Source organism: Leptopilina heterotoma, unplaced genomic scaffold (assembly GCF_015476425.1).
Source record: "Leptopilina heterotoma isolate Lh14 unplaced genomic scaffold, ASM1547642v1 Lhet_248, whole genome shotgun sequence".
Lineage (NCBI taxonomy): Eukaryota > Metazoa > Arthropoda > Insecta > Hymenoptera > Figitidae > Leptopilina > Leptopilina heterotoma.
In genome coordinates, this window is record NW_025110964.1 from 108046 (window position 1) to 135154 (window position 27109).

The 27109-nt window shown below is 27.1% G+C and overlaps 2 protein-coding genes across 6 annotated transcripts in view; both read right to left on the minus strand.

The window, feature by feature from the left end:
- Positions 1–27109, minus strand: part of LOC122503223 (glutamic acid-rich protein-like) — a 63124-nt gene that overhangs the window by 22936 nt on the left and 13079 nt on the right. The window contains exon 4 of one of the 2 annotated variants that reach the window (XM_043613690.1): positions 13779–14210. In XM_043613690.1, coding sequence (XP_043469625.1) covers positions 13786–14210 — 425 coding nt within the window. In that variant the 3' untranslated portion in view covers positions 13779–13785. Of the gene's footprint in view, positions 1–13679; positions 14211–27109 lie in introns of those variants that run through there. The other variant, XM_043613689.1, reaches the window with a different exon arrangement.
- Positions 20796–26547, minus strand: LOC122503222. Of its 4 annotated transcripts, XM_043613684.1 has the most exons (6): positions 26471–26547; positions 24862–24917; positions 24540–24776; positions 22533–22817; positions 21851–22060; positions 20796–21551 (listed from the first exon to the last, which is right to left on the minus strand). In XM_043613684.1, the coding sequence occupies exons 3-6, from the start codon at positions 24717–24719 to the stop codon at positions 21240–21242; spliced, it is 987 nt and encodes a 328-aa protein (XP_043469619.1). In that variant the 5' UTR covers positions 24720–24776; positions 24862–24917; positions 26471–26547; the 3' UTR covers positions 20796–21239. The 4 variants fall into 4 exon arrangements, with proteins under 4 accessions (XP_043469619.1, XP_043469621.1, XP_043469620.1 ...); XM_043613686.1 differs by lacking the exons at positions 24862–24917; positions 26471–26547 and adding an exon at positions 24116–24182 and having other exon boundaries at positions 22533–22812; positions 24540–24679; XM_043613685.1 differs by lacking the exons at positions 24862–24917; positions 26471–26547 and adding an exon at positions 24116–24182 and having other exon boundaries at positions 24540–24679.

The window sequence follows — 27109 nt, forward strand, 5'->3', positions numbered from 1 at the left end:
AAACAAAATGTTATTAGAAATACTTATAGAACTCTTTATGACGATGCCAGAACTCTTTTTAGAACTCTCAGAACTCAGAATTTAATAATTTTAGAGAATTTCAAAGTCCCGTAACTTTTTTTATTTCAGATTTAAAACAAAATGTCATTAGAAATACCTTTAGAACTCTTCGCAATGATGCTAGAACTCTAATCAGAACTCTAAGAACTCTAAATTTTAAAATTTTTTGAAAATTTTAAAGTCCTATAACTTTTTAGATTTTTTTGTAATATTTAAAGTCCTTTGACTTATTAGATTTTTGGTATAGAGAAAAATGTCAAGAGCATTACTTATAGAACTATTTGCAATGATGCCAGAACTCTAATCAGAACTTTCAAAACTCTAAATTTTTAATTTTTAAAGTTCTGTAATTTTTATGATTTTGGGCTTAGAGAAAAATGTCATTAAAATAACTTCTAGAACTGTTCGCAATGATGCCAGAACTTTTTTCAGAACTCTCAGAACTCTGAATCTTAAAATTTTGAAAATTTTAGAAAATAATAAAGTTCCGTAACTTTTTTTGATTTTGGATTTAGAACAAAATGTTGATGGATATACTTATAGAACTAATCGCAACGATGCCAGAACTCTATTCAGAACTCGCAAAATATTAGTTTCATAACTTTTTTTAATTTGTTAATATCTTTTGAAATTTTGCAGAACTCTTGTTTTTTTGGTAGAGAACTCTAGAACTCTTTATTCTCTTTCAGAATATTAGGTCAAAATTCTTTGTTGCAAAAATCATAGTGCTATGCAAAGTTAGCACTATGATTTTTCATTGTCGCTTTTTTTATTGTTAATTATCAGAACTATTTAAATAATCGTTAGAGAACTCTAGAACTAAAGTGCTAAAGTGCCCAGAACTCTCGTTAAATTTTTGATTTTTCAAAAAAGTAGTGCCAACTTTACATGACTAACTTCAAAGTCTCGTAGTTCAGTAATTTTTGTGTTTTAAAAAATTGTTATAAAGGTTTTTTGTCCAATACTATCGGAGGTTAACAGAACTCTGATCAGAACTCATGGAACTCTTAATTTATAAAAAATCAAAATTTTTTTTAAACTTTAAAGTTTCGTAGTTCAGTAGTTCTTGGGTTTTGAAAAAATTTTTATAAAGGTTTTTTGTCGAACACTATCGGGGGCTAACAGAACTCTAATCAGAACTCATAGGACTTTCAATATATAAAAAATCAAATTTTTTTTGAAACTTCAAAGTCTTGTAGTTCAGTAGTTTTTGGGTTTTGAAAAACTTGTTATTAAGGTTTTTTGTCGAACACTATCGGAGGCTAACAGAACTCTGAGCAGAACTTTTTTTTCTTAACATTTTAATTTTTTGAAAAAATTCTCGAATTTTCAATTACTTTTGTTTGATTTTGGATTATGAGAACTATTAAAATAAACTGTAGGGAACTCTAGAACTCTCTTATAGCTACTCAGAACTCTAATAATAAATCCATTTTTTCAATAGTGGGGGGCTGCGTGAAGTTAGCCCCCCATTATGAAAAAACCTCTTTTTTACCATTTAATCGCCGGAACTATTTCTAAAAACTATCAGGAACTCTAGAACTATTGTAGAGGAAGTCAGAACTCTAAAGAAAATTTAATTTTTTTGAAAGTGGGGGGCCAACTTCACATACATACTGCGAAGGGGTTAAAAATATGGTAAAGTTCATTGAAATTAAAAATTGTGATCGAATTCCCGATTTTTTCATCATTTTCCCAGACTTTTCCCGGTTTTCCAGATACTTTTGCATTTCTCTGACAATTCTCGGTTTTCCGGGCATGTGCCAATCCAGAATGAATTCACTAGTTAATTATAACCTAATTAATCTAATGTAATGTCACCTATCTAGTTTTTACCACTTTTTTCGGTCATGAAGCTATTTTTTGCTACTCTTTTAAAATTAATTATCAAGTGCGAAGCCCGTTAGAAACAATTTGATATAAAATAAGTTTAAAGAAAAATTGTTAATTATTTGAATAATCTCTAGCATTGATTTTTAATTTTATTTATTTCAGAAATCGGAGATCCTGTTGTAGATCAAGAAGAACGTCAAGAAGCGAATTTAGAAATTGGAGCTGCTGATATTGACCCGAATGCAATAAGGCAAAGTTTATTAGATAGACGAAATCATTTTGAAGGATGGCAATTTTACAAGGTACAATGGTCGCAAATTCCCATATCAGACATGCAATTACTCAATGAAGGTGTTAACAATCCAATATTACGCACTAGTGTTGTCAACACAATAATTAATGACATGTGAACTTATAGCAAGAAAATCAACGGGGAAGTATGTAAAACAATTGCCCAACAATTAGTACTACAATTTCCACAAACATTTGAGGATAGAGACGATAGGGGACAGAAAATGGGAGATGGTCTCAGCTCCATTTCGAATAAATTAGAGTCTCGGGCAACTTATTTAGAACGAGCGCAGTCAATGAAACTGATCAATCTATTGAAGAAAAAAAGTGTCAATTAAATTCATTGACTGAAAATATACCAATTAGCGACGAAGATATAGAGACTGTGAATAAATTGATGGAAATCCCTACCATAATTGAAATACGGACAAAGTGGACTTGTCTCTTAACGTGTCAATGTCTTTTTTGGCATTTTGAGAAATTAACCGGCCAGTCAATGAACACACTTGTCACACGTTTTGAAGAAAAAGTTCAGACTCTTCTTACCTATGGGTTTTACAGAAAATTCTGCGGTGATCCTGTTGACATAGTAGAAGGAGTAAAGTACGAAAAGGCCCTCAAAGTTATATGCACTCACTTCGAAGAAGACTTAGGCACATTGTTTATTTCTCTCCCGGTAAGTTTTACCCTTACAAATCCTGAAAACCTTAAATTTCTATTAAATTTATTGAACATCTTGAAAACAGAATTTAAATTTGAAAATTTTGCTTATTTCACAATGTTACGTAACTTTTAACATTTTTAAACAATTACAGATTTCAACTACTGATGACGATTTGAAAGCTCCGATGTCAAATCCGTGCATTCTGATGCGAGGTTAGTATTAGAATTCTTACATACATTAGTAAAGTGTCTACTATCCGCGAGAAAATGGTAGGCCCCTGAAAAATGTTCGAATTTGACTTGAAATATCTCTGTTAAAAAAATTATTTGAAAAAAATGAGAAATATTTTTGGAAAGCGTGGAATCTTATATGTTTGTATACGAAAGGCCAATATTAAAAAAAATTTTTGCACCGTACAGGTGCAGAATTACATCACAGTGTACCCCATTTTTCGACATTTTTAAAAATGGTCGACTTTGGTACAAGATTTTACGCGGAAGCGATTATTCAAAAAATTCGAAAAAAGAACTATTTATTAACTGAATCTGTCCAAACGAATTTGCTTTATAATTATTAAAAAATCTTAATTATTATTGTATTTATTAACAATAATAGGAGACAATGTTATCTCTGGTTCTAATAGTCTAATTGAAATAAATCAAATTGGAAGTTGTAAATAATTAATCTTTTTATTATCTTAGCTGATTAAGAAAAACGAAATTCTTCTATTAATTACATTTTTCAACATTTATTTAGACAGTTTTTTTTTCTTGAGAACAAGTGTAAAACGGTTGCGAAAACCCAATTTTTTCGACAAAATCTTAACCCTGTCATAAATAATACTACGAACTTCTCCAAAATGTGGACTCAGAACAAAGCTTAGAATTTTTTCACATAGGCTATACAGTGCATGCCAGATTTTTATTTATGACAGGGTTAAGATTTTGTCGAAAAAAATTGGGTTTTCGCAACCGTTTTACACTTGTTCTCAAGAAAAAAAAACTGTCTAAATAAATGTTGAAAAATGTAATTAATAGAAGAATTTCGTTTTTCTTAATTAGCTAAGATAATAAAAAGATTAATTATTTACAACTTCCAATTTGATTTATTTCAATTAGACTATTAGAACCAGAGATAACATTGTCTCCTATTATTGTTAATAAATACAATAATAATTAAGATTTTTTAATAATTATAAAGCAAATTCGTTTGGACAGATTCAGTTAATAAATAGTTCTTTTTTCGAATTTTTTGAATAATCGCTTCCGTGTAAAATCTTGTACCGAAGTCGACCATTTTTAAAAATGTCGAAAAATGGGGTACACTGTGATGTAATTCTGCACCTGTACGGTGCAAAAATTTTTTTCCAATATTGGCCTTTCGTATACAAACATATAAGATTCCACGCTTTCCAAAAACATTTCTCATTTTTTTCAAATAATTTTTTTAACAGAGATATTTCAAGTCAAATTCGAACATTTTTCAGGGGCCTATCATTTTCTCGCGGATAGTAAACATATTTTTTTCTTTTTTTAGAGAGAAATATATTCATTTATATTCTCTAAAGAATGAAAAAAATATGTTTTGCCAAATTTGAAAGGTCGACTAAATTCTGGCGTGGAATTTTTTAAATTTAACTAAGCATATTTTTTTATTGTTGATAGAAAAAACCTATGCATTCATATTTTCTAAAGAACTAAAAATTTGTTATATCATATTTTTATAATGTAAAAAGAAAAATTCTGTAAAATATGATTTTATGAAAATATATGGAATTTTTATTGTAATATATGAATTTTACTTTATTTAACATATAAAAATATTAATAAAGTAAATCACCAAGTTGCTGCATATAGACCAGTGGTTGGACTTGAATAATTCTAAGAAAATATATAAATTATTTCAAGTTTAACCATTTGGTATATATTCCAGCCACTGGGTCATTTATATTATACCTACAACCATAGATTTTTAAAAATATTTATTTAAATTCACATTTTTATGTAAATTATTTATTTCGAGAGTAAATTCACATTTTTCCATAAATTTAAATTTTTATGTAAATTCACTTATTTCTTAGAAAATTTACACATTTTCTGTGTTTTTACATTCTTCTGTAAATTCACATTGTTTCCAACTTAAATTTAAGAAATTTCTTCCTCTTTGTAATTTTACAATTCGCTTGTGAATTCACATAACCTCAATGTCAAGTTACTGTGTCATGTAAAAATGACACACTCAGCTTAGGTTTTTTTCCTCGCATACGCAGCCAGTAAAATTACAGAAATCAAAATTGCTTGGAAAATTACAATAAAATTTCTCAAAAATTATTATATAATTATTAACAGAAAAGGAAAATTTTCATAACCTGAGAAAATTTGTCAATTTTTCGTTGTTATTTCAGAAACTGAAATTAAAAAGGAAAATACATTTTATAAATTAAGTATTCTCAGCATATTATTAACACAAAAATATCAAACTTGCTGAGACAAAGTTTAAGAGAAATCAGCCAAAAGTTGTAAAATACATTTAACTGGGAAAGAAATAATATTTTCGAGAATTGAAAAAAATAACAACTTTTCATTACCGTTATTTTTCTACATCTAAAACTGAAATTAAAAATGGAAAACTGTTTTGAAAATGGAATATTCAGAGCTTTATTCGCACCAATAAACCTCAAACTTGCTTGAAAAATTGCCAAGGAATCAGAAAAGAAATTGGAAAAACTATAAAAGAAGAATAAAATTTCAGAGAAATGAAAAAATATACATTTTTTTTAATAAATTTATTGTAGAACCGTTTTTTAATAATATTGATATAATTATTTAGAGGCCTTTTACTGCGTAAAAGGCCTCTAAATACTATTATCATATACATTTTTTTCATGCAATCTCTAAAAGTTTAATATTTAAAAGAAAATGCATTATCCAAATAAAAAAAATGCAACTTTATTTATTTAGTAGTAATGAATCAAACTTGCCTGCAATGCTGCTATAGAATCGTCTACAAATTCGGTAATTATTATAATGGAAAAATAAAATTTTATGATAAACGACATTTTTTCGTTTACAATCTTAAAAAAAGCATTTTTAAAAGAGAAAAACTGTTTTTAATAAATTGAATATAAAGCTTTATTCGCCCCTTGTAATCGCAAAAGTACTGTCAAAAGTTAAAATTATACCAAAAGAGAAAAACAACACTTTCAATTTTCACTTTTCAATTTTTTGTCACCATGCACGTGAAAAACTCTTGATTCAAAAACAAAAAAACTTTCGAAAAATTGAATTTACATTTTTGTTCATACAGTGAATGCAAACAATTTTGAAAAAATCGTTCAAAAATGTAATTACTAAAAGAAAAAAAATGATGTAAAAAATTACTAGAATTTGAAAAAATTGTTTGATTACTACTGAAAAAGAAAATCAAAATCCGGAAAGAACATTAATTTAAAAAAATTAAAATGTAGTTATATTTTAACAGTGAATTTTTAAAGTTGCTTGCAAAAAAGTTGAGTAGGTAAAATAGGTAAAAATTTGTAATTACTAAAACAGAATTATAAATTTCTCGGGAAAGAAGAATATACTTACAGGTGCTTATATAGTCTCACTCACACACGAACCGCCATCTCAAATCCCAAATTCCGTTTAAAAAAGTGAAACACACACATTTCGACATAAACACCCGTAAAATATAGTATATTAAGCAACAAGAGGAGAAAGGCAGCCATTTCTTTACGGTGATTTTTGTGACACGAGTGGAGGTCGAGGGCGCCGTAGGCGCCCCGAGACCGGAACGAGTGTCACAAAAATCATCGTAAAGAAATTGGCTGCCTTTATTCTCGTGTTACTTACGATATTTTTTATTCCTAATGCACAAAAGCGGCGATTTCAGATAGCAGACGACAGGGAGTAAAAGTCATTCACTTGTTCGATTTGTATGAAAATGGCGGCCGATTTCTCCCTTGGGCAAGAAAAATGCATGTGAACAGCTAATTTTCTTGCCCTTGGGAGAACACGGCCGCCATTTTCATACGGTCGAAGAAATGAATGACTTTCCTCCCTGTCGGCTGCTATCAGAAAGCGCCGTTTTTGTGCATGTGGGATAAAAAATTAATTATTCACATTTAGATAGTAAAGAAAATAACTACTAACGGAAATTGTTTTCCAAAAAGGCGTTTCGAATTTTAAAATCAGACACTTTCCGATCAAAAACACTCCCGTCAAATTGAAAACACTATTGTTCACTTGAAGCAAAAATGTTTAAAATTGCTAAAAACATAAACCATGTTTGAACTGAAATCACAATACACATAACTGCAATCAACACTCGTATAAAAAAAACTTCAAGCTTAAAAAACACACTTTTAAAAAACGATACTTTTGTACATTATATTCTTTTCAAGAGAATATTTAAAACGCGTTTACGCGACCATTTACGAGCGCGGCTAAAACAAGACTGAACCTGCAAAGTGCAAACGGTGCAAACTCTCTTTCTCTCTCACCACGGGTCTATTGCCGAGTGAGTTGTATGGAAGGAGTGGGGATGAATTCATGTAATGGCGTTGTAAGGAGAGGCGGACCCAAGGCGGGCCAATAAAATTCCCAAGCGTCTCGCTCTCTCTCTCTTGCGCGATTTGAAAAATGGAAACACATAAGTGCATATCACTGGAACATAAAACGATATTACTGAATTGAAAATTCAGTACAAGTTCGTATAGCAGGTTGTCCAAGAATTAGCTGGGCACTGTCTAGGACGCTGACTTAAGAATTTAGTACAAGTTCGTGGAGAAGGTGGCTCTGAGAGTCTACTAAGCTAGCAGACGAAATCAGTTCTTCACGTAGTGCTTGATGAAAAGAAACCAAGATTCTACAATTGTAACTTATCTTGTTGTGAAGATAAAATCAAATTTATAAATCTAGTGAAAAGTTTTCAGTTTTCCATTTTTGAACAGGGACAGTGTACAAGTTTAAATATATTACAGCGAAAAAAAGATTTATTAGAAAAAGGACATGTGATGTCATCATTAATAGTCTAGATTGTTTTTCATATTATAATGTTCATAATAAGTAATAAAACTTTGGTAATTTTAAGTAAATTTTTTGTGATTGCAACAATATAATATACAATTAATTTTATTATCGGTATACAAGTACGAATCTTTATAGTGAATGTGTTTGTGTTCTAAAGAAAAAATCGCATGTAGCAAAATATGTTACAATTAATTTCAAAAATAATTGTAAGAGGAATTGTGATAATAACAAATACTTTTGTATTACTGTTTTGTTTGTTTAAAAGTTAAACAAACAAAAGAGTAAAGTTGAAAAATATTGTTCTATTATTTATAAACCTAACAATTATTTCCAGTATGTAGAAACTGCTTATTTTAATATCCAGGAACTGGCTAGGAATGATTTATTTTACTAGACAAGGACTAGAAATTTTTAAAATTTTGAAACTACTGTAGTTTGCGTAGTTTTCGACGAAAATGGCTGGCTAACGAACTCGACCTGTATTTTAACACTAACTTTGTGCATGCAAAGTTGCAAGTTGATGCAATAAGTTTTTCAAGAGTTATCGTAGGGACACCATTGTGTCTACAGACAGACACGAAGACAGACATATACGGACAGACACTTTTTTAGACCATGTTTTTCGGACTCAGGGGATTCCAATACGTCGAGATTTCATGAAATTAGCGAAAGTCAATTTTCGACCAAAACTAATACTTTCTCATATGATGAGAATGTAAAAATTTAGGCTTTGTATTAAAATTCTTGGTAATTTAAAAATTTTATGTTAATACGTATTTAACAATAATTTGCCACTAATAATTTACATTTCAAAGAAAAATTTCTCAGGAAAAGTATTTTTCTTTTTTTTATTTACATTAATATAATACTTTTGTGAGTTTCTGATATCGATATAGTGGATATTTTGTTCATATAAAAATTTTGACAAAAGAAAGTACTATTAAAAAAATTTTTTGCATATGAACAATAATTACAATTAATTTTTAAAAAATTGTAGTTTTTTAAGACCGCAAAAAAATTTCTCAACGAGAGTCTCGACAATATTTTTTTTAAAATTTTCAACTTTATGTCAATTCACACGAATTTTCTGAAATATAGTGTTTTGAATTTCTTCACTATTAAGTCTTTAAGACTGAAAAAAGTCATCGCTTTAGTCGCATTAATTTACAACAAAAGTCACGAAAAGTCCCATCAAAATTTTAGAAAAAACGACAAAATGAAAACACGAAATTATCAAAATAGAAAAAAATAACATTTCTCGACAACAGATACATTAATATCAAACAATCCGGAATAAAATTTTAAAAAATTTAATAAAATTCATATCAAAATTTTAATTATAGGTATTTTTTACATTTTAAAAAAAAATTTGTTCAAAATTTCAATTGTCTTTGTGAATAATAAAATTCTTCTCTGGAAATACAATTATATTCATCATAAATAAAATTCATCTTGAAAATTTAATTATTTTCAAAAGTTCTGATAAAATTCTTCTGCAAAATTCAATTATTAAACATTTTTAAAAAAATCTGTTCAAAATTTCAATTATCTTTGTTAATAATAAAATTCTTCTCTGGAAATTCAATTATTTTCAAAAGTTCTGTTAAAATTCTTTCCAAAATTCAATTATCTTCAAAAAGTAAGAAAATTTTTGACAAAAATTAAATTATTTTTCAATTTTTTTTTAAATTCTCCTCAAAATTTCAATTATCTTTGTAAATATCAAAATTCTTCTGCAAAATTCAATTACTTACTAATGTTTTATAAATTCGTTCCCAATAATTCATATATTTTCATAAAAAATAATTGAAAATTTTTTTTTATAAAGTCTTATATAATATAAAATATGATTTTATCACTCGGTCATCTTTAATTATTATAAAACATGAAGACATCGATTGCTCCGAGTCGAAGACTCGGAGTGATCGATTTCTTCATGTTTTATAATAATTTTTTATAAGTTGTTTAATTTCAAAAAGGTTTGAATTTGAATTTTTTTGAAAAATTTTAATTCCTATGGAAAAATAATAATTAAATATTTATTTAAAAAAGAAATTATTGATGTTTTCGAGAAATTTGAAAGAAATTTGTAACAGAACATTTTTTTGACTCAAACTTTTTTCTTTAAATTTAAAAAATTGTTTTAAATTTCTGTCGCATTTTACTAAAAAAAAATCTCGAAATAGTCGATTAGTCGCATTTTTTCACAAAAAGTCGAAAAAAGTCACATTCCCTTGGAAAAGTCGAAAAAAGTTGAAAAAGTCGCACAATCCGATCCCTGTAATTGTCGGGTTTCATAATTTAAATAAAAAGAAATATCGAATCGATTTTTGTAATTGTAACTATTCAATATTATCATTTCTTTCACATAATTATTACATTTTTCAAACGTAAACATTTCTTTTATTGACTTATCAAATTACAAACACACGACGAAATATTTAAAAGTTATTTATCTATACAAAATAAAATTACAGTTTCAAAAAAAAAATATAAAGATAATATCAAACTAAACATATGCTTTTAATGCTTTCTCGTTCGATACACCCAGGCGGAAATTTCCAACCGGCGCGGATCCTAGCCCGTACTGACGTTGGTGTAACTGTACTGGCTCGGAACCGCCTGCCAACCGAATGTGAACGGACATTCTACCGAATAGTGACTAGGCCAGGAGCGCGCTGGCAACCGGCTCGGAACTGGCATTCTACCGCCCGCTGACCGGCCGGGAGAAGCCGTTCCGTGTATAATTCAACCGGCTGGGATCTGGCACTCTACCGACCGTGGATTTTTCATTTAATAGCCAGCCGAGCGCTGGCATTCTACCGACTGACAACCGGATCGGATCCAAATGATAATTTCAACAAATATCAATACAAAAAATAATAATTAATTGCAAAAGATAAATACTGATGACAATTCATTGACAGTTTACTTTACACATTTTTTTTATTTTTTTATACACTTAAACGCAATTCTTTCCCAGTGGGCACACTTGTTCAAAAGACGTCCTAAGGATGTCTTTTTGCGGACGTCTTTTGGACTTGTACAAAAAGACGTCTTTAAGACGTCTTAAAGACGTCCTATTCATGTTCTATGTCTTGGCCATTAGATGTCTTTAAAGTGTCTAAAAGACGTCTTTTTCATTCAACATTTGAAAATAGAAAAATTTTTATAAATAGAAAATATTATTTACTAAGTTCAACTTGGACTTAGAAATTTATGAATGTGAAATTCATTGGAATTTTTCTAAGTGAAATTCATTTCATTGACAAGTGAGATCGTTAACTTTGTAGAGGTTCATATCTGTCTTGAACGGCTGAGGTGCTTAAGGCGCAGTGTTTCAAGCCCAAGGTATCCGAGTTCGATCCCAGCTTCGTAGGAATTTTTTCATTATTTCTCCACATTTTAGAAAAAATAAAATTAAACTTAAAATAAATTTAATACAATGTTACTGAATTTCAACTTAGAAAATGTTATAAAAGAAATGTTTATTTAAGATCTGAAGGAATGTAAAAAGGACGTCCAAAAGACGTCTTAAAGACGTCCCTTTTATGTCTTTTAGACGTCCAAAAGACGTCTTTTAGACGTCCAAAAGACGTCTTTTAGACGTACTTTAGACGTCCTTTCTTATGTCTTTTGGACGTCTTTTGGACCAGACATAGAACGTCTTTTAGACGTCTTTTAGTTGTCTTTTTGATGACTCAGAGACATTGCCCTCATTGTCCCCGAATCGTCCGCGGACAAAAAGGGACGTCTTTTAGACGTCCCTGTGCCCACTGGGTTATTACATACACATTTGAAAAATCCTAACGCTTGGGGGTACGAACCTACGCCTAACCGAATATTAACGCACCGAAATCTCGCACGCTAACCACTATGCTACGCTCGCATGGGACTCTTAAATCTTAAATACTCTCAAGTGTCACTAGCTCAAATAAAACTTAAAGAATTACTACGCGTCAATGATACCGCTATATTTTCAATACTTTATTGAATGTATATTTAGGACTATTTCAATATTTCGTTAAAAAAGAAACTTGTTATATTTTTATTATTATATAATACATATATTGAATAATTGTTTTTCAATATAATAATATTGAACGTAATAATATTAATAATTTTAATTAATATCTCAATAATAATAAATTTATTATTATTAGGATATTATTAATTAATTTTATATATTATTAATTAACATTAATATTATTGAGAATTAATAATAAATTATCAATATTAATATTAATTAATAATATATCAATAACCATAAATTTATTATTATTGAGATATTAATTAAAATTATTAATATCATTACCTTCAATATTATTATATTGAGAAACAATTATTTAATTATTATTGAGATATTATTAATTAATAATATATAATATTAATTAATAACGAATTTTTCTAATTATTTAATTTTTAAAAAAGTCTCAATAAATGATTACTTAATATATTGATTAGATTCATTTATTAATAATTATTTTCTAAAATAATGCAATTACTTGTAATAATTATTTAATTTATAATGTGACAATAAATGACGAGATCCGCAGTCGGATCCGCCCCAGTACCGAGCCAGTACAGACTCAACATATCCGTCATTCTTCCGACGCCGCAGAAGAATAAGATCCGCCGGCGGAAGAAATCCAGTACCGAGCCAGTACTGACAATAGTAGGAAGACGGTTCCGACAGTCGGAGCATAATCTGTACCGCGCCGGTTGCTTTTTCAGATCCGAATCGGTACAGACCGTCGGTACTTGCGGTCTGTACGGGCGCGGATCCCAGCCGGCTGTAAACTCCGACGTTCGTCCGACTTTTCCGCCTGGGTTAAAGCGCATTTAAAAAAAATAATGAAGCTTGAGGTCACATCGTCGGGTTAGCGCAATATCAGACTTATTCGACAAACAAAGCAAGAACATACTTATTCAGAAAAAAGGCAAGAACATGCTTATTCAAAATATAAAGTAAAAACAAACGAATTCGCAAATTAACCTTTTTAGTCAGATTTTAAATTTTACTTTTGTACAATTGTTTTACGAATAATAACTTTTATTTAGTTCCATTGAGAATAATTTTTTTAATATTTTGTTTTTCTAATATGAAAAGTATTATTGAAATAAAATTATAATATTCTTGATAATTTAAAGTCTGACTAAAAAGGTTAATTTGCGAATTCGATTGTTTTTACTTTATATTTTGAATAAGCATGTTCTTGCCTCTTTTCTGAATAAGTATGTTCTTGCCTTGTTTATTGAATAAGTATGATATTGCGCTAACCCGACGACATATAAGTTTAAAAAAATTTCCTAATATTACAAAGTTTTAATTACTCTTTTTAAGTTAACACTAACTTTGTTTAGAATTAATAAATTAAATTACAAACTATAAGTACACGTTTAGATATTTTTTACAGGAATTAAAATATTTCAAATAATTTCGAATGCAATTTTTTTTTAAATTATGTAATTGTTTTTTTTTTATAATTTTTAAGCTTATCGTATTCAATAATCAATTTAAAAAATCAGCTTTTGAACTGAAAAAGTAGTAAAAAATATAGCTATCGAAAAAATAAAATTTGACTAAATAAGATGCTGTGGTCGATTCACAAAATTTTAATTCAGTAAGTTCAACATTTCTTTCTAATTTATATCAAAAATATTCATTTTTGTTTAATTCCAGTAATAATTTTGATTATTGTTATTATTATTATTATTATTATTATTATTATTTTTATTATTATTATTGATTAAGTAATTCATTATTTCCAAAAATTGTATTCTTACAAGCATTTTGTTTGCAGTATTGAAAAATAATTTAATTCTTGTAAAAAATTTTTTGAATATAAATGAATTTCTGCGAAAAATTTTATTACTTTTGAAAACTAATGTTCTCATACCTTCAGCTTAAAGTTCCACCTGATGCATTTGGTTAATATTCAGATCATCTTGATTATTAACCACTACTCCCTCTTCGTGTTCCTTGGGAACATCAACTGCAGCAATATTTATATCTTCTAGAATTTCCTCTTCGTATTCCTCGAAAAAATTATCTTCTTCAATATTTATTTCATTTTCTTGAATTTCACCTTCGTGTTCCTCGAGAAAATCATCTTCTAGGGTATTCATTTCATCTTCGTATTCGTCAACAATATCATCTTCTAGAAATTCCTCTTCATCTTCCTCGAAAAAATCATCTTCTGAAATGTCCTCTTCGTATTCTTCAAGAAAATCATCGTCTAGAATTTCCTCTACGTGTTCCTCGAAAAAATCACCTTCAACATCTATTTGTTCCTGAAGTTCCTCGGCGTTTGGCTGCTCAACAGCGTTTGCTGTTGGAAAAAACATATTGAAAAATTGTTATTAAAAAAATTTGTCAGTTTGGAAAAATATTTAATCAGCTTGATTTGAAGAGTGTAATTTTGTATACCCAGGCGCGAAGTGACGCCGAGTTCAGGCTTTATAAAGATTGGCCGAGCATTGGTCAACATTGATTGAGCATGAGTGAATCAGCGAGAGCAGGAATGATCGAAGCTTTAATGTAACACCGATTCCAGACTGCAGCGCGAGCCTTGATTCAGCATTGGACATCAATGCTCAATCAATGCTGCGGACGCCTAACGCAGGACTGAAACAAGACTGCTTCCACTGTTCCCAAATTTACTCGTTTCTCACGTTTATTCAATATAATGTGAATATATGAATTATTAATAATAATAATAAATATTATTGTTATTATTTTAATTCATGTATGTGTGTATATATACATTTAATGACAATAAGTTATTATTTGTAATAATTATATTATTTTCCTATAAATAAGAATATATTACTAACAATAAATATCATTTGAAATAGTAATACTAAAAAAATAATTTTAGTAAAAAAAGACAATTTTTCTGTTAATCGTTACATTTTTTTCTTGATTTTTAACAGACTTTTAACATTATTTATAAACATGTTCACATTTTTTATTCACGACACAACACACAATTTTATTTTTTTATATAAACGCTTATAACAAAGAATGAAAAATATTCGCTCGCATGTGAGATCGAAACTCACGCACCCCGTCCCCCTAACGCATACCGGAAGTTCTCAACGCACGCATTTAAACCGCTCGGCCACAGAAGGCTGGAAGGCTTCTCGCCTAATCTACTATATCAATGCCAGTGTCGTCACTCAATATTGGTTCAGCATGGGACACCAATGTTCGTCCCATGCTCGATTCAAGACTCGGTCAATCTTGTTACAATATTCAGTTCCTTTATTGCCGTGTGCACTGTACAATATTAAATATAAATATTTATAAATTATTTAATATTAAAATATTTTTTCTGATAATTTTATAAGTTAAATTATATATTATTTTTTTTCTCGCACAGTGTCAAATTATTATTTTCAAAGTTCAAGAGTTTCGTTTATCTGTAAAATTTTCAGTGAAAAAAATGTTCATTAAGTAGTAGTAAATATTTATGCCTAGTAGTTTTACACTAGGATTAACTGTTTACTGAATATTATCAAAAATATATTTTTCGTCAAACGCGCGCGACTAAACACAAATAACCTTTAGACTTTACAGCGTGACGTTGCGATTGTCGTGCTCCCACCATCCCATCTACTCAATACACTCCCCGCCTGTGACGTCATGAGGGGAAAGCATTGAGTAGATGGGATGGTGGGAGCACGACAATCGCAACGTTGCGCTGTAAAGTCTCAAGGTTGTTTGTGTTTAGTCGCGCGCGTTTGACGAAAAATATATTTTTGATAATATTCAGTAAACAAATAAACCTAGTGTAAAACTACTAGGCATAAATATTTATTACTACCTAATGAGCATTTTTTTCACTGAAAATTTTTCAGATAAACGAAACTCTTGAACTTTGAAAATAATAATTTGACACTGTGCAAGAAAAAAAATAATATATAATAATTTAACATTATTGATATGAATCTTATGTAATTAATATAAATATTATACACTAAATAAATATTAGGGTAGAGTGGGGTAAAAAAGCCATGGTGTAAAAAAGCCATTTGAGTTTTATTTAAAAACTATTAAGCCGATTTATCAGCTGTTTAGAATATAAATACTATTAGGTAATACGCAACTTTTGAATCTAGTTTGAATGTTGTACCTAGATTAATATTGTTTTTATTGTAATTTTAATTTTTTGTTGCTTTTTTGAAAACATTTGGTGAACTTTGCAAACATATTACAATCTGATTAAGTGAACGAATAATAAAAATAAATGTTTGTACATAAGGAGAAAAGTATACCGAAAACGTATACAATGTTAATTTTTGTAAATTGAACTGAATTAACAATTTATTTTTGCTTTTCTAATAACTGGTCTTGGGTGTAAAAAAGCCAGGGCAAAAAATCCATTGAATATTTTGTGAAATTCACTTGTTTTCTATTTAAACTAACCTTCTTATTTTACAAAATTTCTCGTGTATTAAACACGACGAAAAAGTAGTTCAAAGTGCGCATTAAAAAAATAAACAATGAATAAACGGTTGCAACGAAATATGTTATCTGTGGTAAAAATTAAAGAGAATTTCTAAAAAAGGTACGAAAAATTGGCAGTGCAAATCGAAAACAGGTAAACTTAATATAATTTTCAATTTTGCTTGCTAAAAACTCTTTCATATTTATTAAAATATTTTTCAAATAAGACTATTTGTCATATAAATAAAGGAAAACTATAAAAATACCTAAATTGATAACATGTTTTGCTAAAATCGTAGGGTGGCTTTTTCACCCCACCAGGTGGTGCAAAAAAGCCACTTGCAGTGCTTTCGTAAAACTCTTATAACTTAGTCCTTTCATGAGATAAAAAATATTTCAGTCAAGAATTTTCAAGCTTAATAACTAAACTTTCAATAACAATTGGAAATTTGAGAAAAAAATTTTAAATACAGATTTTACAGCATCAAAAGTAAAAATGTGGCTTTTTTACCCCACTCTTCCCTAATATTTATTTACCAATTGATATCTTAATAACAATAATAATAATACTTATTATATTATTTAATAATAATTAATAACAATAATTTTTAAATAGTATAAAAAATTACTAAAAATTATCAGAAATAATATTTTAATATTAAATAATTTATAAATATTTATATCTAATATTGTTAAGTGCACACGGTATAATAAATAAACTATCAAGATTGATTCAAGCTTGAATAAAGACTGGATGTTGAAGCTCCACTCACGAAGATTGACCGAGTGTTAAATCGAGCATGGGACGAACATTGGTGTCCCATGCTGAACCAATATTGAGTGACAATGATATAAAGACTGCTTCAACTCTGGGTTACCCACGCTGGGCGTTCAAGACTCAGTCAAGTTTCAACCCATCGTCAGCACTGGTCTTTCGCGCCTGGGTATGCTTTACTTTGATTCGAATACTCCAAGTGACCCAGGCGCGAAAGACCAATGCTGACGATGGATTGAAGCTTGATTCAGTCTTGAACGCCCAGCGTGGGTAACCCAGTGTTGAAGCAGTCTTTATATCACTGTCACTCAATATTGATTCAGCATTGGACACCAATGTTCGTCCCATGCTCGATTCAAGGCTCGGTCAATCTTCGTGAGTGAAGCTTGAATATCTAATCTTAATTCAATTCTGAATCAATCTTGACAGTTTATTTATTGACGTGTGCATTTAAAAATATCAAATATAAATATTTATAAATTATTTAATATTAAAATATTTTTTATGGTATAATTTTATATACTATTTAAAAATTATTATTATTAAGATATCAATTGGTAAATAAATATTAATATTTATTTAGTATATAATATTTATATTAATTAATAATAATAATAATTATATATTATTATTATAATAAGAATAATAATAATTATTATTACTATATTATTTATTATTATTATTAATTATATAAGATTCATATAAATAAAGTTAAATTATATATTATTATTTTTTTCTTGCTCAGTGTCAAATTATTGTTTTCAAAGTCCAAGAGTTTCGTTTGTCTGAAAAATTTTTAGTGAAAAAAATGTTCATTAGGGTGTAATAAATATTTATGCCTAGTAGTTTTACACTAGGATTAACTGTTTAGTAAATATGTATTATCAAAAAACTATTTTTTGTCAAACGCGTGCGATTAAACACAAATAACCTTGAGACTTTAACATTGCCAACTCAAGAGTTTAACGTATGTGTTGAGTTGGTAATGCTGGAGTTTCAAGGTTATTTGTGTTTAGCTGCGCGTGTTTGCCAAAAAATAGTTTTTTGATAATATTTACTAAACAGTTAATCCTAGTGTAAAATTACTAAGCATAAATATTTATCACTACCTAATGAACATTTTTTTCACTAATAATTTTTCAGATAAACGAAACTCTTAATCTTTGAAAATAATAATTTGACACTGTACCTACAAGAAAAAAAAATATATATAATTTAACTTATAAAATTATCATAAAAAATATTTGAATATTAAATAATTTATAAATATTTATATTTAATATTGTTCAGTGCACACGGTAATAAAGAAAGTGAATATTGTATCAAGATTGACCGAGTCTTTAATCGAGCACGGGACGAACATTGGTGTCCCATGCTGAACAAATATTGAGTGACGCGCCGTATATACAGAATATACGGCGCTGGCATTGAAATAGTAGATTAGGCGAGGTGCCTTCCAGCCTTCTGTGGCCGAGCGGTTTAAATGCGTGCGTTTAGGACTTCCGGTATGCGTTAGGGGCGGGGTGCGTGAGTTCGATCCGACATGCGAGCGAATATTTTTCATTCTTTGTTTTAAGCGTTATATCTAATAATAAAATTGTGTGTTGTGTTGTGAATAAAAAATGTGAATATGTTTGTAAATAATATTAAAAAGTCTGCTGAAAAATCGAGAAAAAAATGTACCGATTAACAGAAAAATTGTCTTTTTTTACTAAAATTTTTTTTTTAATATTACTATTTCAAATGACATTTATTGTTAGTAATATATTATTTATATGATAATAATATAATTATTATAATAGTAACTTAATGCCATTAAATTAACAAACGCATATAATATGAATAAAAATAATAACAATAATATTCATTACTATTATAATTATAATTATTACTATTATTATTATAATTATTACTATTATTATTATTATTATTATTATTATTATTATTATTAGTATTATTATTATTATTATTATTATTATTATTATTATTATTATATACATTTCATATATCCATATTATATTGAATGAGCGCGAGAGACGCGTAAATTTGGGAACAGTGGAAGCAGCCTTGTTTCAGTCCTGCATTAGCACAGTTTTCTGGAAAGTATCATTTTATTTGGCAACGTTTTGATACTGTATAATGTATCAAGTTGATACGAATATAACTATCTTTTTTAAGAATGATAGTCAATACAGTATCATTTTTTGATACGTGTATTTGTATCAAAATAATACTGTTATGGCCGGTTCGCATTAACTGAAAATTTAAATCATCAATTTATTTACTTTTATTTACTCTTAAGTATTAAAAATTGTTTTATTTTACATATTAACTGTGAGAAATGTGAGAATTATATAAAATGAGCACATTATGTAAAAAAAACTTGTATTAAAACTGAATTGAAATACACTAACCTCCATTCACGTTGTTATGACATTTCGATTAAAGGTAACTTTACAATTTCTAGTGATTTTTGGCTCTAGGTATAGTGAAATATTTAAGGGTGCGTTCATTCCGTTTTTAAGAGTAAGTATTTAATAAAAATGAATTTCCTGTATATTTCACATTTCAGGTGTGATGAAAGTGAACTTTTATATTAAGGATTGTCCATTTCGTGGTAAGGGATAAGGGAGCATTTACACCTTCGGTAAAAATTTCCCGAACGGAAAATTTTTCATTGGAGTAAGAGAGACAGACTGTGTATCTGACTCTCTTACTCCAATGCAAATTTTCCTTTCTGGACAATTTTTACAGAAGGTGTAAACGCTCCATAAGGGACTCCCATGTAGAATCTTGCATGTTTACAACCTCAAAAAAAATTTCAGTTTTATAATTGTAAACAAAAAACTTATATATATTTATTTTATTGAAAGAAGAAAACATTCAAAAAGATGTAAAAATTAATGATAAATTTGTTTCAATACTTATATATTGAAAAATGTATTTAATTAATTTTCTGAAATTGTTTTTAAAAAATCATGACAATACATACTCGACATATGGTTGGAATGACTGCAAGTGTACAGATCAAATTTGTATTTTTTTAAGGTTAGGTTTTGTTGTGATGTTGCCCTATTTTCATGTGTTTTTGTGTTTGATACTTATAAAATTATTACTGTTCTGAAAACTAAAACTAAAAATAATTATTTATTCATTAAATCTGGGTAAACTTTCTCTAACCTCTTCCAGTTTTAACTTTTTAATATTGTCTATCTATACATAAAGTCACAGATTTTTCTCATTTCCTTCACACTTTATTTATAATATTTATCTGAGCTCCCATAAGAGCCTATGTTAAATTGTTAATTTATTTTATTTTTTTAAGAAAAAACAACGTAATAAAAACTTTTATAAAAATTAAATGTTTCGAAAATAATCTAAAGAACAAACTGTCAAATTTTCATATAAAAGTTTCTCTCATTTCCTTAAATTACCGGTGACAATCCTTGAAAAAATACTTTAATTATTTATTTTATTTATTATAATTACAAAAAAACTTGTATTATAAATAAAGTGGTATATTCTAATCATTATTCACTTTGTAATAACAATAACTTATTTTTAAATAAAGTGTAACACACAATTTTTCATTTATGTGGTTATTTCAAATTGATTAAAAGTAAGTTTACAATTCTTTATAATTTCACAAGTGGTTAATAAAAAGTAAAAACGATAAGGCTGTCTATTTATATTTATTTTAAAATTTTACATAAATTTTTAAACATAAACAACAACAAAATTAAAGAAATAATTATTATTTTTACCAAAGGATTATTAAAAATCAGATAGTTCAAGTTAGACCAGGTACAGCAAGACACAGTTTTTTTAAATGACTCTCATCAAACGCCATTTAAAGCAGGTCAAAATAAAACAATTTCTCAACAAGCGAATTATATTTTTAGTGCCAGTAGGTTTGAAATTAAGAAAATAATTACATAAAAGCAAAATAATTTCAGAATTCGCATTTCAATAATTATATAATATTGTATATTAATTATTAGTTTTGATGGATGCATCTGACGTGTTCGGTTGATAGTAATTTTATGTTATGATAGCTTAAAATTACTTTATACAAAATGTTCTGAATAAGTTCACATTCTATCAAAATGTTAAACTTTTGTAAAACTGAAAATTTTATAATCCTGCTTTTGTAATTATATTATTGACACTAATTGACTCGATGCCATGAGGCCCTAAAATTTTTTCAGCGTCTTCGCCAAACGTTATAACGCTTAGAAGTGTCAGTTGATTCTTAAAATGTTTGTCAAAATGGATGTCAAACACCCAGTAAGTGGCCAACAGCAGAAGAATTGCATCCAATGGAGCTTCAATGAAAAGTGGTTCCGCATCGACGAAACACTTAACGTTTTTATCACAGTCACCCTGGATGATCAAATAGGGAGCTCTATCCGTTTTTGGAACCTCGTCATCCTTATCATTATTATCCTGAAACAAAAATCGATTTTAGAATATTTTTATAAATACAAAACATAAATTCTTTAGTTTATTTACCAAAATTTTTATAAAAAATAATTTTTTCCATATTTAAAATGTGATGAAATTATAAATTCTTTAGTTTATTTACCAAAATTTGTATGAAAAATAATTTTTTCCATATTTAAAATGTGTGATGAAATTATGAAAGCAATCTTAAAAATATAATCTGATTTAAATTAAATCATAATCATAAAAGTTTGAGAAGTTAGAACTTTTAAAATTCACTTTAAAAAATTCTAAATATTTACCTCGATTATTAACACAAGTTTACGATTTTCACGACCTCGCTTTTTGTCATTTTTGAAAAGAGAATCAATTTTTTTCAAAAAAAAAAGTTCAATTTTTGTTTCATTATTTTCATCTGTTATTATAGAAATTAATTTCGGTATAGCCGTTTGTAAATTTTTTCTCATGGTTCTGACTGGCATTTCAACTATTTCTCCAAACTCCCATAGAAGCTACACATAAATGAATTATCAAATTAAATGAATTATCAAATTAAATTACTTAGAATAGAATAACATTTACTGTTTTCTTATCAATTATCAATAAAAAAAACCAATAAATTATTTAGTTAAAGGAAAAGTTCATTTCACAAAATTCAGTAACTTTTAAGTATGAATTATTGATTAACTTTTAACCGGAGTTAGTAAAAGTGGACCTTAAAGTTTAAATTTTTATAATGTTGAATTAACATAAATTAAATTATATACTGAATATTTATATGTACTGAATATAAAATTTTAAATAAAGTTTAATTTTTAAAAACAAAATTTACCTTTATAAATAAAAACCATTTTAATTCAATTTTATTTAAAAAAGAAGTAATCAAAATGAAATTTCGATCCTATACAAAATTGGAAATGGGGATTACATTTGCTAAAATTATGGATTTTTATTCATAGCGCATTAAAATTTAAAAATACTTACAAATTGAGTTTCTTGCAGTACAGGATATTTGTGTAACATTTCTGAGGCAGGTAAAGTTCTCACGTCTATTTGACGTTGTTTTCTAGAGATTCTGAGATATTTCTTTACTGCTGCTGTTTTGCCTTTTGCATTACCTGATTTGGCTATTTGTGACTGTAATTCCTCTTCACAAACATCGACATCATTACAATCCTCAGTCCCATTGATGTTTTTTTGCTTATTGTTACCTTTTCCCCTTTGTTTTTTGTTTTTCAAACATTGCTGAAGGCGAATCTCCATTCTTCTCTTAAATTATGAATATAAAATTAGTAATTCACAATGCTATCACTAAATTACCACCAAAAATGTTTACATATTGGATTTTATTTTAAAAAACTATGCAGGGCTCGAACGAGTGAAAGTATGTAAAATTACGGACTTAAGGGACCAAAAATAAAAAATTACAGACAAAACCATAACCTGTTCAAGTCAAATAACAGAACATTTTATTTAAAACAATAAATGAAATTTTTTCATAACTATAAAACATAAGAAAATCCATCACCCGAGTCTTCGACTCCGAGTAATCGATATCTTCATGTTTTATAAATAAATTAAAGATGAATTACCTATTCATTTATAATTTAAGAATATTGTTACTGCCACTTCTTCAAAATTATTTTCATCATTTCAATTCAATTATTATTTTCTAAATCAATTATTTTTAATAATTTTCGAAAAAGTTCTTTTTGACAATTTTCAAATCCATTTCTTTAAAATACTATTATACGTGTCGATTATTCAGAAATACTTCAATTAAATATATATTGTAGAAAATAAAAAATTCAATTAAACTTTTTCAAACAGAATTATATCTACAGCATTGTTAGTTAAAAGTATAAAAAATTTAAATTTCGCTAAAATTGTAATTGGCAAACTTTTAAAAATTAAATTATTGCTATAAATGCATGCGATAATGCTTTTAATATTGTAATGAATGTTATGAAAATTCTTTAAATAATTCAATTCCTACTATGAATTTTGTTCTTTATAAAAAATTGAATTCTTACCAAGAAATTTGATATTTTTGAAAAGATAATTGAATTCTTTCCAACAACTTTATTTGAAAGTTTAAAAAATAATTTAATTTCTGCAAAGAATTTTATGAAATTTTTAAAAATAATTTAATTTATGCTAAAAATTTTGTTATTTTTGAAGATAATTGAATTTCTGCGAAAAATTTTGTTACTTATAATGAAAATTGAATTCTTGTTAAGAATTATATTACATTTTTCAATAACTGAATATCTGTGAAAAAAATTATTAAAAGTTTTGAAAATATTAGAATTTTTGTGAAGAATTTTATTAAAATTTTTAAAAAATTGAATTACGGAGAAGAAATTTATTATTTATATAAAGATAATTAGAAGTTTGATGAGAATTTAAAAATGTTTTTGAATATAATTGAATTTCTGCGAAGAATTTGATTACTTTTGAAAATAATTAAATTTCTGCAATTGTAATTTCTCTAAAATTCTCCAAATTATATTGTACAATTTACGAATTTTTCGTCCTTTTTCAATGAAATTACGGACTTTACGGACCTTTACGAAATTTATGGACCTAGTTCATGCCCTGACTGTGGCATCATTTCCATTGTCATATCAATATCTATAAGAAAAACAAAAATCCTTGATGGGATCATTCTTTTCTGCTAATTAAAGAATTCAAGTCTTACAATTATACATTTTTTAATTAGAAATATTGATGAAGCAAAATTTTTTGAAAAATTTCAATGAATCACTATAAATAATTTCAAACAAAGAACTAGAATAAAAATTTGTTTTTACTATTAACATAATTTTTTTGTGAGAAATTGATATTAAAATTTTCAGTTAATGATGTACTCTAAATAAAAATTATTTAAGTCGAGTGACAATATTGCAAAAATTTTAATCAAAAGAAAAAGATGTATGAAAATATGTCTCATTAATAATTATATAAATATAATAATCTTTTTTAACTCACATGGATTGCTTCTGTATTTTTTCCTCTTAGAGCAGGAAACCTTTGAGTTGCTATAAAAGCGGTCATTAATACGTAGATTTGATTTGTTTTTTTCGCCTCGATTAACTTCTCCGAAATTATGCGAACAATTTTGCAAAAATGAATTTTTTCGAGCTCGGAGTCCTTAAAAAGTTCGCTCATTATATCAATATGAAATTCTTCGTTAAAATTACGAGGGATAATATCTTCTAATTAAACCTATATTTTGAACAAAGTAATAAATTTACCGAAATTTTATTAAATAAATGCAGAAAACCAATTAAATCATAGATCATTATCTTACCCACTCAGTCTTATACTCTTGCGGAAGATTGGAGATCATGTCCATAGTATTATTTTCTGAAACATATAAAATAAATAAAATTTCAGAATTCTCGGTGTCTACTATTTTCGTTCAACGAAATTCCCGTTTTTTCCCGGCTTTGTCCAAATTTTCCAGTTTTTTTCTCATCAAATTTAAATTTATTTAATTTCGAACATAAATAAATCTACAAATGGCTTTCAAAATGTTTATTAGAATTTTTATGAATAATTAAATTCTTTTAACGAGTTTCTTTAAATTTTTTGAAAACAATGTTTTTGTTTAATTTTAATTAAAAATTTAGAAAATAATTAAATTTCTGCAAAGAATTTTACAATTTATCAAAGTAATTGAATCCTTCCAAAGAATGTTATTATTTATGAAAATAATTAATTGTTTGGGTAGAATTATTTAAAAATTTTTGAAAATAATTGAATTGTGGAGAACAATTTAATTATTTACAAAGATAATTGAAATTTTGAGGAGAATTTAAAAAAATTTTTAACATAATTGAATTTCTGCAAAAAATTTTATTACTTTTGAAAATAATCAAATTGTTTTTTAGAATTTTATGTAAATTTATGAAAATAATTGAATTTTTTTGAAGAATTTTTTTTAAAAATAATATTCAAAAGAATTTAGTAAATCTGAAGAGTTTTGCTATTTATGGAAATAATTGAATTCTTTCGACGAATTTTAATAAATTTTTTAAAAATAATTACATTTTTCCAAAAATTTGATTTTAAAATTGAATTAAAAATAATTGAAATTCTGTCATGAGTTTTACTATTTATGAAAATAATTGAATATATAACGAAGAAATTTTTAAAAATAAAATTACAATTACTGTGACTAACTTCCCCTAATTATTTTTGAAAAATGTAAATAAAATTCTTTAAAAGAATTTAATTATTTTTAATAGAATGTAAAGAAATTTCAATTATTTCAAAAATTTTCAGTTATTTGTTCCTAAAAATTAAATTATCTTGAAACAACAGAATTGAAAAATTTCAAAAAAATTTTTTTCAGAATTTTTAAAAAACTTTTGCGATAATGCAATTTTATTAAAAAATTTATTAATAATCAATTTATCAATTATTAAATTAAAATACTTTGTCAATTCGATATGTTAAAAAGTTTTTCATGAAATTATTTAACAAATTTAATTATTTCTCGTTGAATTTCACAAAATTTCTATTAATTCAATAATTTTTTTAAAAATTTATTTACATACTATATTTTAATCAGTGACTGATTTTCTACTATCAAATTAATTTTTTTTAACTAATTCAAATTTAGAGAACAGTATAAATATATATAAAAATTTGAAATAAAAAGCGTTTTTTTAAAAACAAATTAAAACAATAACATTTTTTTTAATTTGGTGAAAAAATTTCCAGTTTGGCATAAAATCCTGGCATATTCCCAGTCAAATTAAATTCCCGGTTAGAAGACACTCTGGAATTGTTACAGAAATTGAACTTTTCATTAAATTTAACCACATATTAAAAAAATTTATCAATAAAATTTTCAGATATGGAAATCCATTAAATAATATGTGTTATTTTACTTTGTACTGTTTTTACGTTACCATCATAGTTTATTTCAACATTTGAGTCAGTCTCCTCAAAATTTTCTTCTAGTTCTTCACTTTCTTCTGGAACATATTCTACATTCATGGGGGGCTCCCTTTCTTCCGTGACACTATTCGAGTTTCTAGCAGTCATAATCTCATTATCTGTATCTATATTAAAGTATAGTAGTATTAAAAATTGAAATCGTACCAATAATTAAAGTTTATGTCAAATTTAAAATAATAATGAGTATTTCTAATTTATTAGTATTGACAAAATATTTGATATTAAAAAATGTAATAAGCAATTTTATAATATTTACAATGTATTAACATAATCTAGTAAAAGAGTAAAATCAATGGATCGTAATAAACTATGTTAGTGCAAGAAACGTTTTCACAAATTAAAAACTACAAATATTATTGACGATCAATCAGATAAACAATCAGAACAAAAGTTCGTCCAACGTCATAATTTCGGTTTTATAAGATACCCAGTGGGCACACTTGTTCAAAAGACGTCCTAAGGATGTCTTTTTGCGGACGTCTTTTGGACTTGTACAAAAAGACGTCTTTAAGACGTCTTAAAGACGTCCTATTCATGTTCTATGTCTTGGCCATTAGATGTCTTTAAAGTGTCTAAAAGACGTCTTTTTC